The sequence below is a fragment of the Pimephales promelas genome, chromosome 23, assembly GCF_988280905.1.
Source record: "Pimephales promelas chromosome 23, fPimPro1.hap1.1, whole genome shotgun sequence".
Classification (NCBI taxonomy): Eukaryota; Metazoa; Chordata; class Actinopteri; order Cypriniformes; family Leuciscidae; genus Pimephales; species Pimephales promelas.
Genome location: NC_142791.1, coordinates 6599281 through 6615504, shown reverse-complemented (window position 1 = coordinate 6615504; position 16224 = coordinate 6599281). Strand labels below are relative to the sequence as shown.

At 37.5% G+C, this 16224-nt stretch overlaps 3 protein-coding genes across 3 annotated transcripts; all 3 read left to right on the top strand.

Annotated features, from left to right (window-relative positions):
- Window positions 1-350: 350 nt before the first annotated feature.
- Window positions 351-1523, top strand: LOC120476438 (uncharacterized). Its single transcript, XM_039667451.2, has 2 exons — window positions 351-446; window positions 640-1523. The coding sequence occupies exons 1-2, from the start codon at window positions 374-376 to the stop codon at window positions 1344-1346; spliced, it is 780 nt and encodes a 259-aa protein (XP_039523385.2). The 5' UTR covers window positions 351-373; the 3' UTR covers window positions 1347-1523.
- Window positions 1524-2705: 1182 nt separating this feature from the next.
- On the top strand, window positions 2706-7548 carry frmd8 (FERM domain containing 8). Its single transcript, XM_039667471.2, has 10 exons — window positions 2706-2845; window positions 3276-3363; window positions 3476-3643; window positions 4640-4741; window positions 4831-4889; window positions 5697-5863; window positions 5963-6184; window positions 6262-6535; window positions 6747-6969; window positions 7086-7548. The coding sequence occupies exons 2-10, from the start codon at window positions 3276-3278 to the stop codon at window positions 7196-7198; spliced, it is 1416 nt and encodes a 471-aa protein (XP_039523405.2). The 5' UTR covers window positions 2706-2845; the 3' UTR covers window positions 7199-7548.
- A 1933-nt stretch (window positions 7549-9481) lies between these two features.
- On the top strand, window positions 9482-16146 carry vps51 (VPS51 subunit of GARP complex). The gene is made up of 11 exons (XM_039667469.2): window positions 9482-9803; window positions 10005-10134; window positions 10357-10503; window positions 10666-10885; window positions 11675-12578; window positions 13914-14129; window positions 14206-14289; window positions 14380-14514; window positions 14599-14720; window positions 15253-15340; window positions 15454-16146. The coding sequence occupies exons 1-11, from the start codon at window positions 9624-9626 to the stop codon at window positions 15712-15714; spliced, it is 2487 nt and encodes an 828-aa protein (XP_039523403.1). The 5' UTR covers window positions 9482-9623; the 3' UTR covers window positions 15715-16146.
- The last annotated feature ends 78 nt before the right edge of the window (window positions 16147-16224 follow it).

The following is a 16224-nucleotide window of genomic DNA, read 5'->3' as shown; positions in this document are numbered from 1 at the left end:
AACATCGATTGGCCTACTTAAATGGTCGCGTTGAATCGATTGATAGCCTAAGAATGGTCTAAAAAGCAATTTAGGCCTACACAAAAACTCACAAACATCGTCCATTCACACCTTGCGGTCGCAATTCACAGATTCAAATGGGCCAATGGCCACCAAAGCGTTTTACATTTTGCCTCACATTCACACACTCATTCATACACCGACGACAGCCATACAAAGGCGCCATGATCCAGCTCGTCGGGAGCAGCTGGGGTTAGGTGTTTTGCTCATGGACACCTCGAAACTTGAATTCAAGACACTCCCACAACAATTCTGTAATAAATAATAGCCTACATTGACGTACCATCAGGCAACCGTAGGCCTACGTGTAAGAATGGAAAGTATGTGCACGAGTGATTCCGGACCACGCAAAAGGAAAAGTAAAGATACTGAAGAACAAGAACAAGGTTAGTTTTCTTGATTTTCTTGACATTAAAAAATCTAAGTCAGTTAATCTGATCGGTAAATAGATCTTAAGCAGTGGTGTAGCCTAATAAATCATAAATCCACTAAAAAGAGAATGGCAGAGATCTCATAAAAGCAATTTTTTCACATTTTAATTAATTTTTTGACAATTGATAAATGATGTGCTCATTTTAGACCTGGTTGAAACCCAAGAAGAACTGAGCAAAGTGGAGAAGAATAATTTGATATCAGGACAAAAAACTTCCAGTTTCTCACAGACTGAAAACAAAGCAGGAGCCAAACAAAATATCCCATGCCCTCTGTGTGGAAAGAGCTTCACAGAAAACGGAAACCTTAAGATTCACATGAGGATTCACACTGGAGAGAAGCCTTTTGAATGTCATCTGTGTGGCAAGTGTTTCACAGATCCAAGAAATCTCAGAGATCACCAGCTTTCCCATTCTGGAGTAAGAGCATTCGACTGTGATCAGTGCGGCAAAAAGTTTATGTTTGCAGCTCACTTGAAAAGACACCTGAGAATCCATACAAATGATAAGCCTTACTTGTGCTCTGTTTGTGGACAGAGTTATTCACGCATGGACCATTTTAAAGAACACCAGAAATTGCATGTCAATGTGAGAGCTCATGTGTGCTTTGAATGTGGAAGGGCCTTTAATTTAGCCAGTCACTTGAAAGACCATCAAAAAATTCACACTGGAGAGAAACCGCACAAGTGCTCACACTGTGGAAAGAGTTTCTCGCAGTCAGGATCTATGAAAAAACATGAGAGAATTCATACAGGAGTGAAGCCATACATCTGCCCTTCATGTGGGAGGGCCTTCTGCCAGTCAAGTCATCTACTGAATCATATAAAAAAGCATTGCCCAAAGTTGCCGCAGTGAGAAAATGATGCAAAAATAATGCAAAATGTTGGTTTAAAGGGAGAATGTCTTATCAGAGGGTCATTTTTTGACAAAAAATGTAAATTGGGGTGGTCAAAGAATTTATGCAAACATAGTCGTGAAACACCATCGTTTTCTAGGAATGTCTTACGTGCTAATTTATTATGCATTGGACTGTATTGCATTTTTAAATTAAAAAATACTGTCTTAAACTAATCTATTCATGTTTTGCAATTTCATTTGTTCTTCTAAGAAAGTAATAGGCCTACTATGTTTTTTCCCATACTATGAAAGTCAGTGGGCCGATCATTTGTTCCGTTACCCATTTTTCAAAATATCTTCTTAACAGAAAAAAGAAATTCATACAGGTTTGTTTTGAACAACTTGAGGGTGAATAAAAGATTACATAACTTAATTTTTTTGGGTGAACTATCCCATTGCTTTCTGAAACATATTCCACAGGGGCTGTACAGAAATATCCTAACATAATCCTACGTTTAGAAACTGTGGTCATTTCGTTTAGGACATTTTTTGCCATCTTAAATCAAGAATTTATAGGAAGTTTTCATAATAAAGCCCCAAATCACAGTCCAATATTAGTGACTGAATTCACTCCTTATTACAATATGGGCAGATCAATGTGAAACTGATGGATAAATATATATGTATATTTTGCCCAAAATACCACAATACAAAAGCAAAGACGAATTCGTAATTGAATGGAATAAAAACTGAATGCAATGGCTATTAAAACTATCATCAAAATATATTTGTTATAGTTTTAGTCAATTCAAAACAGCAGCAGATGGGACTTGTCAGCCTCTGAATACATGGCTCTGGGACTTGCCAATGATGAAATCACGTGGACCACTTTGGCGCCGCACAGAAATTATTAAAACCTAGAGAGGAGATGAGATGATCCTAGTAGTACAGTATGAAGCAGCTCATAGACATGTAGCTATGAAGCTAATCAAAGACGGTGTAGTTACTTATGAATGGGAGAATGTGGTGCAATAGGCTAAGTCCCGCTCTAACTAAATATTTTATTTTATAAATGTATGACCAGTCATTAGCCTGTTCTGCGCCATAATTTAGGATTTTAAACATCTATATCCAGTTGTTTTATGTGTAAGATATTTTTTATTTTGGTTTTATTTCTGTATTTATTGCATTAAAATAATGTAATAATACAAGTTTTTAAAGTTTATAGTTTATAAAATTATATTTTTTTCAGGATACATTAACTAAATAGTCTAGAGTTCACAGTGGTGGCGCGCCCTCTGTTGGCTATTAATAATATGACATTTCCTTGTACATGAAGCTTATTCCAGGTTTTTGTTGATTTCACTGGTGGGCGCTGTTTTGAGAACATAATCCAGATGCGCTTCTGCTGCCGTCACACTTTCAGCTCTTTTATGTAACTTAATCCGTTCAAATATCGATGATTTCTGTCTGTTTTGATCGAGAAAGAAGCTTCTGAAACTAAGGACAGTGTCTCGGTATGTTGCTGTGTGTAGTTTGGTTGCCAGGGAGTTACTGGAGTAATGTTAGCAAGCTAACGTTAGCTGGTCAGAAAAGGGACGTCAGCTGTGTTTCCTTTTTGTGTCTTTAATTTCTCTACTTTTTTAATAATATGATTGTTTTTAAATCGATTCTGTATGATATGGTACAATTGAGCAACAACTAACTGTAAAACATGTAAATAATACTTCAAGAAGTTGTTGGGTTAGCCTTTAATAATTGTTTAAACTTGTTAATGCGAATGACTGCTCATTTTGCTACGAAAACTACTTTAGGAAATGATGACTTCGTTTTTCCTTAGTTTGTTAAGAGTATCCCAACAACAAGTAGCAGAAGTTTCTTATATAACAACGTTTTTTGTTTCCTATTCAGTAACATTAACGTTACTTGTGTTTGTTTCTGGATTAGATGGAGAGAGATGATGGCGACTTCCTCCCTGAGCCATCAGAGGACTCTCAGTCCCAGCGGGGAAGTGTGGCTTCCTCAGTCACCAGAGGTTCTTTCTCTGTTCCTTAATGTTTCTTTGGTTTCTCTCTGTATCTGACTGGTGATCTAGAGCTGACCATTGTTGACCTGAAATGATCAGTGTCACTCTTGTGTTTCTCTAGCTCAGGAATTGTTGGTGTACTTGGCGAGTGACAGTGCTGTGCACTTGACTTTGGAGGGTCTCGGCTGCATGAATGCACAGGAGCTCGGCCGCAATGTCCGGGAGGCTCTCAACATTCCCAATTCTGCCGTAGATGTGTTTGCTTTCTGGTTCTGCTCTCCTTTGCTTGGTAATTAATGCTCTTTTATGCACTGGCCAGATGTCAGACTGATACAAGATTGTATGACCTACTCATATTTAGGCTATGAAGAAAGGCTAGACACAATGATGGCATTTAAAGGCTCTATGGCTGATTTGCAAGTGAATGGTTGGGAGGGGACTTCAGGAAGTCCTCTGAATGTTAATGCCACCAACTGGCATTTATTAATTATTTGATGTCTCTTTAAACAAAGGCACAATTTTACTTATTTCTATTAAAGGCTGGAATACACCACACAACTTTTAATATCTTAACAGATTTGAAAATACTAGGCATCACACACTTGCTAACTTTGTAATGGCTACAGAGGAAAAACTGGGCGTCATACACTAAAGGCCTGTTCACACCAAGGATGACAACTATGGATTTTTTTATTCTAATTCGATGAGAATAGTGACCACACCATAACTATAATGATAATGACAAAGAGGAACAATATCAGTTTAATCACTTCCAGAATTCTTTTTCCTGCTGATGAATGATAAAATCATTGACAGCTAATCAGAATCAATTTGGTGATTTCAAATATCAACAGCGTATATCAGAAACTGTTTACTGGACCTTAAACTTTCAAGTAATAACACAAAATTGGCTCAAAATATAAGACATGTTTTGATATCCGCCAAATGAAAGGAATCATAGTCTGAACCTAAAAAATGTAGTCTGTGCCCATCATACACAATATGATTTTCTGTGAAATCTATTAACACTGACTGTCTGAAATCTGCAGGCTGTATCTGACTTTACTAATTGGCATTTAGTTGCAAATCGGGGCAAAAATGTCAGAATTCCAGCCATTATTTAGACCTATATTCGAATAATAGCATTATTTGTGTTAATAATAAAAAACAATACAATAAAAAAAAATTGTGTTTGTTGATTAACAAAGGAAATATACCCTAGTCAGTGTTTGATCATCATCATTTCCCGCCTTTAGCCTCATTCTGCTGTGAAATGTTTAAACAGACCTGCAATTGAAGCCGAAACATCTTCCCTACAAGTTGTGTCGTCAGTGGCAGGACCTGCTGTACCGCTTTACTGAGGCCCCTGCCGAAGACATTTCTCAAGGTGTGTGTTTTTTGTCTGTTTTGGGTTTTGCATACTTCACTTCACCTGAAAGTTTAAGTGTCTTACAAAAACACATCTGTGTTTTTCAGATGAGCCAGTTCTGATGTACAAAAGAAATGTTTTTTGTCCCAGGTCAAAAGAACTTCAGGTAATTAACATGTTTTTATATGTATGTGTCTTTAAAGAGAGTTCACCCAAAAATTAAGATGATGTTGTTCCAAATTTGTATGACTGAAAAAAAAAAGAATGCATCAACTGTTTTATCCACACACTGAAAGTCAGTCGGGTTCAAAACAGAATTGCAGCCGATTAACTTTAACTAAATGGGTACTGAGGAATCCATCAAAATATCTTCTTTTGTGTTTTACAGAATTTAGTGCGTCATACAGGGTTGGAATGACAAAAGGTTGAGTATATGGTGTTTGTTATGGTGATCTAACTCTTTAAGCTCAGTGCACATTTTATTGCGTTTTTGAAAAATTGCATTTTTTTTCTGTCTATTGCGATTGATGCTTTTCAGATTGTGTAATATGACCCCAGAGTAATCTTGCATAAAATCCTAGGCTCATGTGCAACATCAAATGTCTCTCATGTCAGACAGTATACATCTTACATAAGACTTTGGACTTGATCCTTGGACAGCATTTGTGTCTCTGGGGTCATTTGGCTTTGGCAGTGGAGGTCATGACATGGACTTGCATGACATTATTCTTCAGTGCAATCATAAGAGATTTATGTTGCATATCAATCATAAACACAAAATCTTGCAGCTGCTTGTTTTCAAAATTGTAACAGAAATGGGAGTATTGATATATTAAATTAACCATGATTTGTTTTGTGAACTGAATGTTCCTCAATATACATTTTTAGTCATCTTGAGGCCCTCTTGGATGAGAACCACTGCTATAAGATTGTTAATTGGATGTTGTGTAACATTTTTATTTTGTAATGTCAGATTGAAGATGGAGGAGTGTTAAGGTTGCTTTATGACGAGGCAAAGATGAATATCTTGGAGGGTCGATACCCCTGTGACCCTGAACACTGGCTGACGTTGGGAGCGTTGTCCTGTGCTGTGGAGCTGGGGACTGGGCTGGATGACCAGGCTCTAACAGCAGCAATCAGGTGATTAAATCATATCAGTGATTAAATGAGAATAATGTAAAGGTGTTGATCCTGAATTGCTGTAATCAATTTCAGTTTCTCCTCTTAATGTTATTCCAGAGAGAAGAAGCTGTCGTCATTTCTTCCAGCCCACGCTGCATTAGGAGGAGGAGGTTTTCTGTCCACACTGAGGGGGAGAGGAGGGCGAAACACCGAGATGGAGCATAATCTCATAAAGGAGTATCGCACGATCTGCTCCTCTGCTGCCACCGGACCCAGCCAGGAGCCTGTTGCTTTGCTGCACCAGTACCTCAAGAGCTGCCACACACTGCCTTACTATGGGTACGAATGACGCAAGTGGAAAGTTGTTCACACAAGAAGTGACTGAAGTCTAAATTTGTTCATTTTTGCATTGGCAGATGTGCTTTCTTCATGGGTGAGATAGACAAGCCGGCCCAGGGCCTCCTCCACAGAGGTGGGCGTAAGGCCGTGAGTGTGGGCATCAGTCTGGAAGGAGTGTATGTCATGGATGTGAAAGAGAAGCATGTCCTCCTGGGTCTCAAGTTCAGTGAGCTGTCCTGGGATCACAGCTATCCAGAGACAGAGGGAGACTCGCATATACTCTGGCTGGAGTTTGATGGAGAGGAGGCTGGCGTGCATGTCAATAAGTTATTAAAAATTTATTCAAAACAGGTGAGCACACAATAAATGAATGACTAATAATGTTATATTTGACAGTGTAAGCAAGCATATATTTCTAATGTTTTGGATTATAGCTATAAAAAATTAAAATGCAATAAAATCAAGTTATTTTTAAAAATGTAACATTAATTATTTATTATTAAACATTTTATAAATTAATATGAATTTTAATGTTTACATGATATATACTTTTATATACTAGGCCGAACTTATGAGTGGACTCATTGAGTTTTGTGTGGAGTTACGCTCTGTTGGTGAGTCAGCAGCCGCGGGCACTGACGGTGAGGTCACGCCTTCCCAAGAACCCACGGGTCAGGAAACCAATGAGAAAACTCGAGAGCGTCGACAGGGGAAACTGCGCAGACAGAACAGCGTGGTCTGTAGTCGAGTCCATTCACTCAACACCATCAGCTATGTTGATGACGGTGAGGGACTAAAATTGTGTCCATGCATAGATGGACTCAGTGTTCATTTGTTATGCCCATTAACTTTCATCATCTGCAATAAATAAGCTCCGTGTATTTTACCTTTCTTGTTTCAGGCAAGGAGATTAAACGTCTAAAGCCCAAAAGAGCTGCTTCTTTCTTTACGCGACAGGCGCAGCCTCCCACTTACTCAGCTGTTCAGGTGACTGAAAGTTTAGAGCAAGGGTGAGCCCCCGGCTTCAACACTGCCCTCTTCTGCCCGGTGACCAAAACTACATCTGTCCGTTGAGATCCTTAGAGACGCAGTGCAAAACCACCTGAATGGACAGATCGGACCAAGATCACAGACCGAAGAGCTAAACTACTATTTATAGATGATTTGAGCATTATGTCACAGGTTAAAGTTAACGTTGTTGGCTGTTAAAAAAAACGAATGTGAAATTTGCTTCAATTATGCTTTTCTGTCGAAATAATTTATGGACGTTACGGTGCAAATGTAAGGCTTCGAGAAGATCTGTTCTAGGTCACTGTTCTGAATGTAGATTCTACTATGCAACTATTAAACCAAACTACATCCCAGTGGCTGTAAATCAAGACTACAGCAGTTCGATCCAGCACTTTGATCCATACCACTAATAGAGCTAAAACTAGATCTTCTGCACCAAAGCGAACAGTCAATGCCTCTAGTATAGCGTGACCGCTCTTATACACTAAACCAGGGCTGCAGTCTGTGGCAAAGCATTGCAAAGATGGCATAGAGTGAGATTGTGACGTTCTGCGTTACTTGTCTACTGGATGTGGCTGTATGATTATTATTGGGCTTGTTTGCATATGCCAACTTCTACTGAGCAACAAGGTCAAATTGATTTTTGTTTTTCTTTTTGTGTTCACTGGTGACCAAAGTTAAATCATGATACATGTTGAGTGTTGTTCACTACCTTGTTGCTCTGGAGAATCATGCCTTTCTGATTGGTGCAATGTAATGCTCTGCTGAAAACAATACAGGTCTGCATTTTTAAAGCAGAGAGAACTTTAATTAATATATCAAATCACAAGTTGCGTAGGTGCTTGATGTTCAATCAGTGAATTTTCTATTTAGTAATGCTTTTCAAACAGTGGATGAAAACCTAAGCATTGTCCTGTATTTCCAGGCTTTCAGAGCTTGAATGTACCTAACTAAATGAAATGTATCTGAATTTTTACTAAATTATTGGCAATGCAGGGCCTGACATTAATGTTTGTTCAGGATAATTGCTAAAATATGTTAAAGGAAGTTGTTTGGTCTGATAACTACAGTGTCATGCTAATTGTCAGGTGTCATAGTTTATCTGATCATAACATCTGGTCCTCTGTCGAGTTATTCTCCCTGTGGCATCATCATCAAACAATACAAGGTTTTACCAGTTGTCTGAATTGTGCAAAAAATATTGAATTAATGTTCATTATGCATCCTGTTTTGGTATTAATATGCACTGTTGTTTTACAAGTGACTTGAACGGTCAGGTTTCTGTACACACTTAATGTCAAGCCTTGCATTAACAGGTCTTCAGTTACCAAACACAATTCTGTATTTATCCATGCATGACATCTGTTGTCTTAAATAGATTTTGTGGTGTGCATGTTTCTGTAAATCATTGTTTCTATCTGCTTACACATGGGACTCGAATTGTAAAAAGAAAACGGCCAACTGAATGCTGTTAAATCATCAGTACACACTGAAATCAGAAAATCTTATTGCATTTCTGTATTTTAATGCTAAATGCTTACATTGTCATCAAGATGTTAATCCTAAAATGCGTAATCCCAGATATTCTGCACCATATAATATTTTCTGTTCTAAAACTAATCCCGTTTTTGTGTTTCAATCTGAACATCTGTCATGCACATCATAACTGTAGATAGTCACATCTATGTTATAAAATACTGAGTCTGTCAATACTAATTTAAAGTGCCTTTTTTACATAAACATTTTATCTGTTGTTGTTGTTGTTTTGCTGTCATCCGTCCCTTGAAATTGTATCTCCGCTACCTTTTGTTGTTTGTGAAGTTTTTATACACAAATTTCTCTACCAAGATTTGTGACTGTAAAATTAACTGAAATCATTTATATGCAACATTAAACCTTTTTATTCCTGCTTTGTACTAACTTCTGGCATACTGATCAGTAAATAACTTTTGTATATTGGATTTTATAATGGTGTTTTATTTAAACGAACTATCCCTGCAATAAGGTCGTTGATGTGATTAACAGAATTATATCCTCAGGAGTAAAATTTATCCACTAATAATAGCATAGCGGTAACAAGATTTAAATTTTCACTATTTTTAAAGGCGTTTTGTATTACTATTTAATTAACATTAAAACATATTTTAAAAAGCATTTTATATTCAAGTTTAATTGAAATAACATTAAGAAAAAAATAAAATGGGCCAAAAAGGGGATTTTTTTATTACTTTTATTATAAAAATTCGCGTCCGGGACTTTAATTTTGAAATACAGTCTCCAGGAGTGCCATTTTGGTACAGAGCAGCAGCTCAGCTGGCAGGTAGCAACCAGAGCTCTTGCAACAGATGTTTTGTTGACAACTGTCATTCATTCATGAATTAAAGTCCTACTCGTTCTGACATTAGGCTATAGTTGAGCTGTGGTGAAAATGAGTTCAGCTGCAACCCCACCGGATTCGGACCCGGCCCAGCGTCCACGGCCTTACAACAATATGCTGAAGCTCTACTACGGCCTGAATGAGGAAGGGAAAGCAGCAGAACAAGCCGAGTCTCTGGGTCCGTGTGATATCAACGGACCGCATTTCGACCCAGAGATTTATTTAAATAAGGTATTGTGATGAATAATGATAAATAGTGAGTGCTTATTGTTTGTTATGTAGTGTTGTGTAACTACACATACGTCTGCAATTTGGCATGGAAGTATGCTGTCAGTAGTTTATATGCCACACTTGTTATCCAATACATACTGTGTATTTTATAATAGAATGTTAAAATGTATTGTGGTTTGACTTTTAAATGTATTCTCTCAGTTGAGGCAGGAGTGTTCTCTAGCTGAGCTGATGGATCATGAAAGCTGTATGGTGAAACAGATTAGATCACTGGACAGTGACATGCAAACCCTGGTTTATGAAAACTACAATAAGTTCATCTCAGCCACAGGTTAGCGAATGGATGAAATTACAAATATATAAGCCATTTCACTTGGATGTACATAGGGAAAAAAGACAATTTAATTTCTGTTATTATGCTGACTTAATGACATTTCTCCAGCATGGCTGGTCTTCTAGTTCCTTTGATGGTTTTGTTTGGACATTAATCACACTATTTTATCATTCATAACCTTTCTCTGATAATGTTAAAAGTGTATTTATCTTTCCACAGACACAATCAGAAAAATGAAGAACGACTTCAAGAAAATGGAAGATGAAATGGACTGCTTGTCAGCCAACATGGCTGCTATCACAGAGTTTAGTGCCTGCATTAGTGGGACGCTGCAGGGCCAGCATGCACAGATAACTAAACTATCAGGTATGAGATGAATACTGGTAATAAATGTATGATCCATGACTGGTTCATTGCTAGTATAACAAACCATTATGTCTTCAAACCACATTAAATACTCTCGTATACATTTGATCTAGGCTCTGAAAGAATTCTGCTCAAGTCATGAATCTTTCACCTTCTGTATAGGTGTTCACACTCTCCTCCGTAAGCTGCAGTTTCTGTTTGAGCTGCCAGCCAGGCTTAATAAATGTCTGGAGTTGCAGGCCTTTGCCCAGGCAGTGAGTGCCCACCGGAAGGCACGTTGTGTACTGCAGCAGTATAGTCATATGCCCTCTTTCAGGGGCATCCAAGACGACTGCCATGTCATTATGGAGCAGCTCGCTCAACAGCTGCGACAGAAATTCAGGTCTGCGCTCTCTCGGATGTCATTGCATATTTGTATTAGTTTTGATTAGTTTTTATAATTTAGCAAGAAGCTAAGAAATGTGGTCCCAAATCAAAGTTGAGATGCTTCTACCATACATTATACAATGACCCAGATGAAATGGGGTAAGCAGTGTTGCTAGTGGTAAATAAAACTATTATAAATCATTTTCAGTAATTAAAATAAGATATTTTAGATGAATAAATGTAACTTAAAAATTAAGTATTTATATACATTAATCACACATTAATATTAATTATTATACTAAAAAAATACTGTAACAGATATTGCTCATTGTAAGTTAACGCCTGTTAATACGTTAACACGTTAACTAATGTTAACAAATAAGACCTTTATGTAAAGTGTTACCAGCATTTTCATATTTTTCATTTTGATAATATTAATATTAACATCAGATATAAAGCTTAAAAATACAATTAAAAATAGAAATATAAAAAATAAAACTAATTAAATAAAAACAAAGCCATATATAGATCACTTTGAGTACCCAGAAAAGCGCTGTATAAATGTAACAAATTGTTCTTGTTATTATTATTATTATTATTATTAAAAAACTGAAAATATGAAATGAAAACCTATATCTAAATATTAATAGTATATACTGTAACTAATACTTTTATGTATATGTATACTTTTATGTATAACACTGGGACGAAGTGTTTTTTTTTTCCATTTATTTTTAAGTACATGCCTCCCTTCAAATCTAATGTTATGTTCTTTTATTAATGTAATGGTAATATTTGCTTGCAGGGATGGAGGTTCGAGTGCTAAAGATCTCTCTGAATGTGTTGAGCTGCTTCTGCAGTTGGACGAGCCAGCGGAGGAGCTCTGTGACAAATTCCTCAGCCACGCCCAGTCTCGGTTGGAGGCGGATCTCCAGGGACTGGAGGCGGAGCTTAAAGACTCTGCGGTTACTGATACTGGTGGAGGCTCGGCCCAAAAAACAAGTCCTGGATCAAATCCCGTATCTCCTAGTTCCACTGCGTTCAATCAATTCCTCTCCCCTTCGGCCGGAACAGACATTCTAGAGTTCATAGATCGCGGGTGTAACGAGTTTGTCAGCAGTCTCTGTTTGGTTATTGCCTCCTATCAAGAATTGTTCATCAACCGTCCCCAAGAAGGTGAATTGGCTTCGAAGAACATCCCAGAGATGGCTAATGGCAAGCTACATGTGTTTGTCGACAATCTAGCTGCTAGGTATTTCTTTCTAGTGGAGCGGAGGATACAGGAAGAGAAGGGAGTGGGAGATAACTCTCTGTTAGTGAGAGCTCTGGATCGCTTTCATCGCAGATTACAGGCCATATCCAAACTACTTCCGGGGTCAGCAGTGCCCAGCCAAGGAACTGAGATAGTGGTGCGAGCAGCAAGAGAGAGAATCAAACAGTACCTGTCTGCCTTACAGACCTTCTACCATGACAGCCTTACTGATGTAAGACAGGCATTGGCTGCCCCTCGTATATCAGTGGGTGGGGCCAGTGCAGCGGGAGGTGGGGCTCTCGTAGGAGGGACTACTGGCAAGGATGCCCAGCCCAGTCTGCCAGAACTGCTGATGTCCTTATCAAACTTTATTCTGAATCAGTTAAAGTCTGTATTAGCATCAGTGCATCTCTTCACAGCAAAGGACATCACATTCTCCAACAAGCCTTATTTCAAGGTAAAGAATGAAATTTATATATGTAACTTAAAACTTGTTTATAAATTACTTGCATTTTAGTATCAGACCTTTCACACACTTGTCACACTTGTGATCCTCTGCGGTCAAAACAGACTGAAGACAGTAAGCTTAATTTCTTTATGAAATCAATGTACTATACAGTGTTTAATTTAAAGGTATGTAATATTCAATAAATGAAGAGTTCAGATGCAAAAGCCTCTAAATGCCATTTGAAATTTTCTTCTTTAATGATGATTTTGAAACAAGTTTGATAAAAATCATCATTAAAGAAGAAAATTTCAAATGGCATTTAGAGGCTTTTGCATCTGAACTCTTCAAATGTAAGGTAGATTTTTGCCATCTGGTTGGAGAAATAAAGAAAATGATGTGCAATATAATGGTATTACTACCACTAAATGACTGTATAGCACTATAATAGACATTTTCATAGAGCACAATGGTGTTCAAGTGAGACTTTTTTAAAAAGATCATTTAGGCTTTTCTAATCATGCCTAAAAATTTTCATGTTCATATAAAAAGTGTCAAAAAAAGTACTATTTTATACTATTCCAATCCAAACTCAAAACATACATTTTACGGTCTAAAATAGCTGAGGACAACCAGGGTTAAATGGTTAGTTCATCCAAAAATTAAAATTGTCATCATTTATTCACCCTCATGTCATTCCAAACCTACAAGACTTTCATTCGTCTTCGAAAGACAAATTAGGATATTTTTAATAAAATCTAAGAGATTTACTTTCCTCTGTTGACAATTACCCAACTACCACATTGATGCTTCAAAAAGTACATAAATAGATCGTAAAACTAATCCATATGAATTGAGCAGTTTAGTCCAAATTTTCTGACGAGACACGCTTTATATGATGAACAGATTTAGTTTAGGCTTTTATTCACATATAAACATTCATCAACCCACACATCAATTGTGGTAAACAGAAGCTTAAGCATGTTCGCTTGACGTGTGAGAACAAATGAGGTTTATTGTTGACGTGCTGCACTTTTGAGCTTCAGCTAGAACCAATGAGGATTGTTCTCGCACATCAAGCAGGAACTATTGAGCTTCTGCTTGTGTTTGCTAATCAATGTTTAAATGTGAATAAAAGCCTAAATTCAATATGTTTGTCACACAAATTCAGAGTATTTATTTGAGTATATATTTGGACTAAACTGCTCTATTTATATGGATTAGTTTTACAATCTCTTTATGAACCTCAATGACAAGGTAGTTGCATAGATGTCTAAGGTAAATAATCACCCTTTTTAACAGTATTACTGTCGTCTGTCTAATGCCTGTCTTGTATGTTATTCTCAGGGTGAGTTTTGCAGTCAGGGTGTGCGTGAGGGTCTGGTGGTGAGCTTTATTAAGTTTATCTGCCAGTCGTCTCGGCAGTACTGTGAGAGTGCAGGTGACAGAGGAGGATCCACCCCTCCTGCCCTCCTCCTGTTGCTCTCTCGTCTCTGTCTGGACTACGAGACCTCCACCATCTCCTACATTCTCACACTCACTGATGAACAGTTTCTTGTACAGGTATTCCATATCCATTATATTCTGATAAAAACAAACTCTAAATACACTACCCATGCTGACTTTCCTCTCTTAACAGCACCACACTCCAGTCACTCCTGTTACTGCACTTTGTGCAGAGGCCAGAGAAGCAGCCCAGAAATTACTGAACCACTATGTTAAGGTAATTCATAGGAACTATGTAGCTGTCATTTATTTTGGTCTAAGATTGTTCCTGGACAACATTTGTTGAGCTGGTTTTTGTTTTATACAGGTTCAGGGGTTAATCATTAGCCAAATGTTGAGGAAGAGCGTGGAAACAAGAGACTGGGTGAACACTATTGAACCTAGAAATGTTCGAGCTGTCATGAAGAGGGTGGTGGAAGATACTACCTCTATTGATGTACAGGTGATGCATCGAGTATTTGTTCCAGATGTCGTATACAAAAAATCTTAGCCCATTCTAATGTTTCTCCTTCCTACATTTGTCTAGGTGGGACTGCTTTATGAAGAAGGAGTGAGGAAAGCGCACAGCAGTGACTCCAGCAAACGCACATTCTCTGTGTACAGCAGCTCAAGACAGCAGATCCGCTACGCACCAAGCTACACACCCAGGTGCACAATCACTGCACTCATTTTATGATGTTATGATGTGCATTCGAAAAAACAACCTGCGTCAACCTGCGTCAACCATCTTCCCAAATTTGTAATAAAAAGCTTTTATAAATCTGTTGTCAAACAAATAGAAGCTTTAGGGCCTCCCTGCATTTTTCCAGTAAAATATAAGCTATGTTTGAACATTTAAAAAAATAAATTCAGACAACCATGAATATTAATATTGTACATTTACTTATTATTATTAAATGCATGTTTCTTACTTTACAGTATTATCGCAATGATAATTACATTATTATTGCATTATATTATTGCAGTATTATTGGAATGATTGTTTAATTTGTACAGTTTGAATAATATTTATATTATGTAATTTTGTATTTTGAATATTATTGTATGGTATTGAATGGGATGGGGGGTCAGGTCTTCCCCTTCTTTTTTTGTCTTTAGATGATCACATGCCTGTAAATGCACAATGGAATATGTAGTCACACATTGATTATGTTTCGTTTTGTTTTATTTTTTGTTCCAGTGCTCCAATGGACACAAACTTGCTCAGTAACATTCACAAACTATTTTCTGAGAGGATCGATATATTTAGCCCAGTGGAGTTCAACAAGGTAGAAAACAAAACACTATTAGCTAACTGTTGTTACTGTAGTTTTTCTAACTGACCAATGCAGATTATCATATTTGAGTGTTTTCAGTCTGTAATATCAGCTTTCTTTCCTAGGTCTCAGTGCTAACGGGCATCATTAAGATAAGTCTGAAGACATTCCTTGAATGTGTCCGTCTCCGTACGTTTGGCAGATACGGACTGCAGCAAATCCAGGTGGACTGCCACTACTTACAGATGTACCTGTGGCGATTTGTGTCGGATGAGAACTTGGTGCACTTTCTGTTGGATGAGATTGTGGGTAGTGCCGCCCATCGTTGCTTAGACCCGTCTCCAATGGAGCAAAGTGTCATTGAGGTCATCTGTGAGAGGGGGTAGAGTGGGTGCTTTTCCTTAAATCTGCAGTCTAGTTTGCACATAGGTGAAACTGATCTCAATTAGTGGACAATATTAATACTTATATTTGAAGTTTTTCTTGTATCTGGTTGCTTAAACACTGAATGTCTGTGACCTCCTATTGAACCCTATTACAGCTGGATTGAGAGTGCACTTTTTTGGGAGCGAACATTGCGTGCTAAAAGGTCAATTATGAAGATCTTTTTCTGGATTTACAAAATGATCTAAACAGTAAAAGCCATTAATTTAACTAAAATCCCTATATATTAAGGGTAAGATTATTTGTTTATAAAACAAATCGGTATGTTTGGATTTTTTATTTTATTGTTGATTACTGTATTCACTAACTTTGAAGGCTGTTCAATCTAAATAACTGGATGGTATGTATTTAATAAACGTAATGCACAAAAAGAACTTTGCGTCTAACCTTGTCTTGGGAGGAGTTAATTATATGAAGCCAGAGCAAGCGTTCTCCCTATTGGTCAGGAAAGT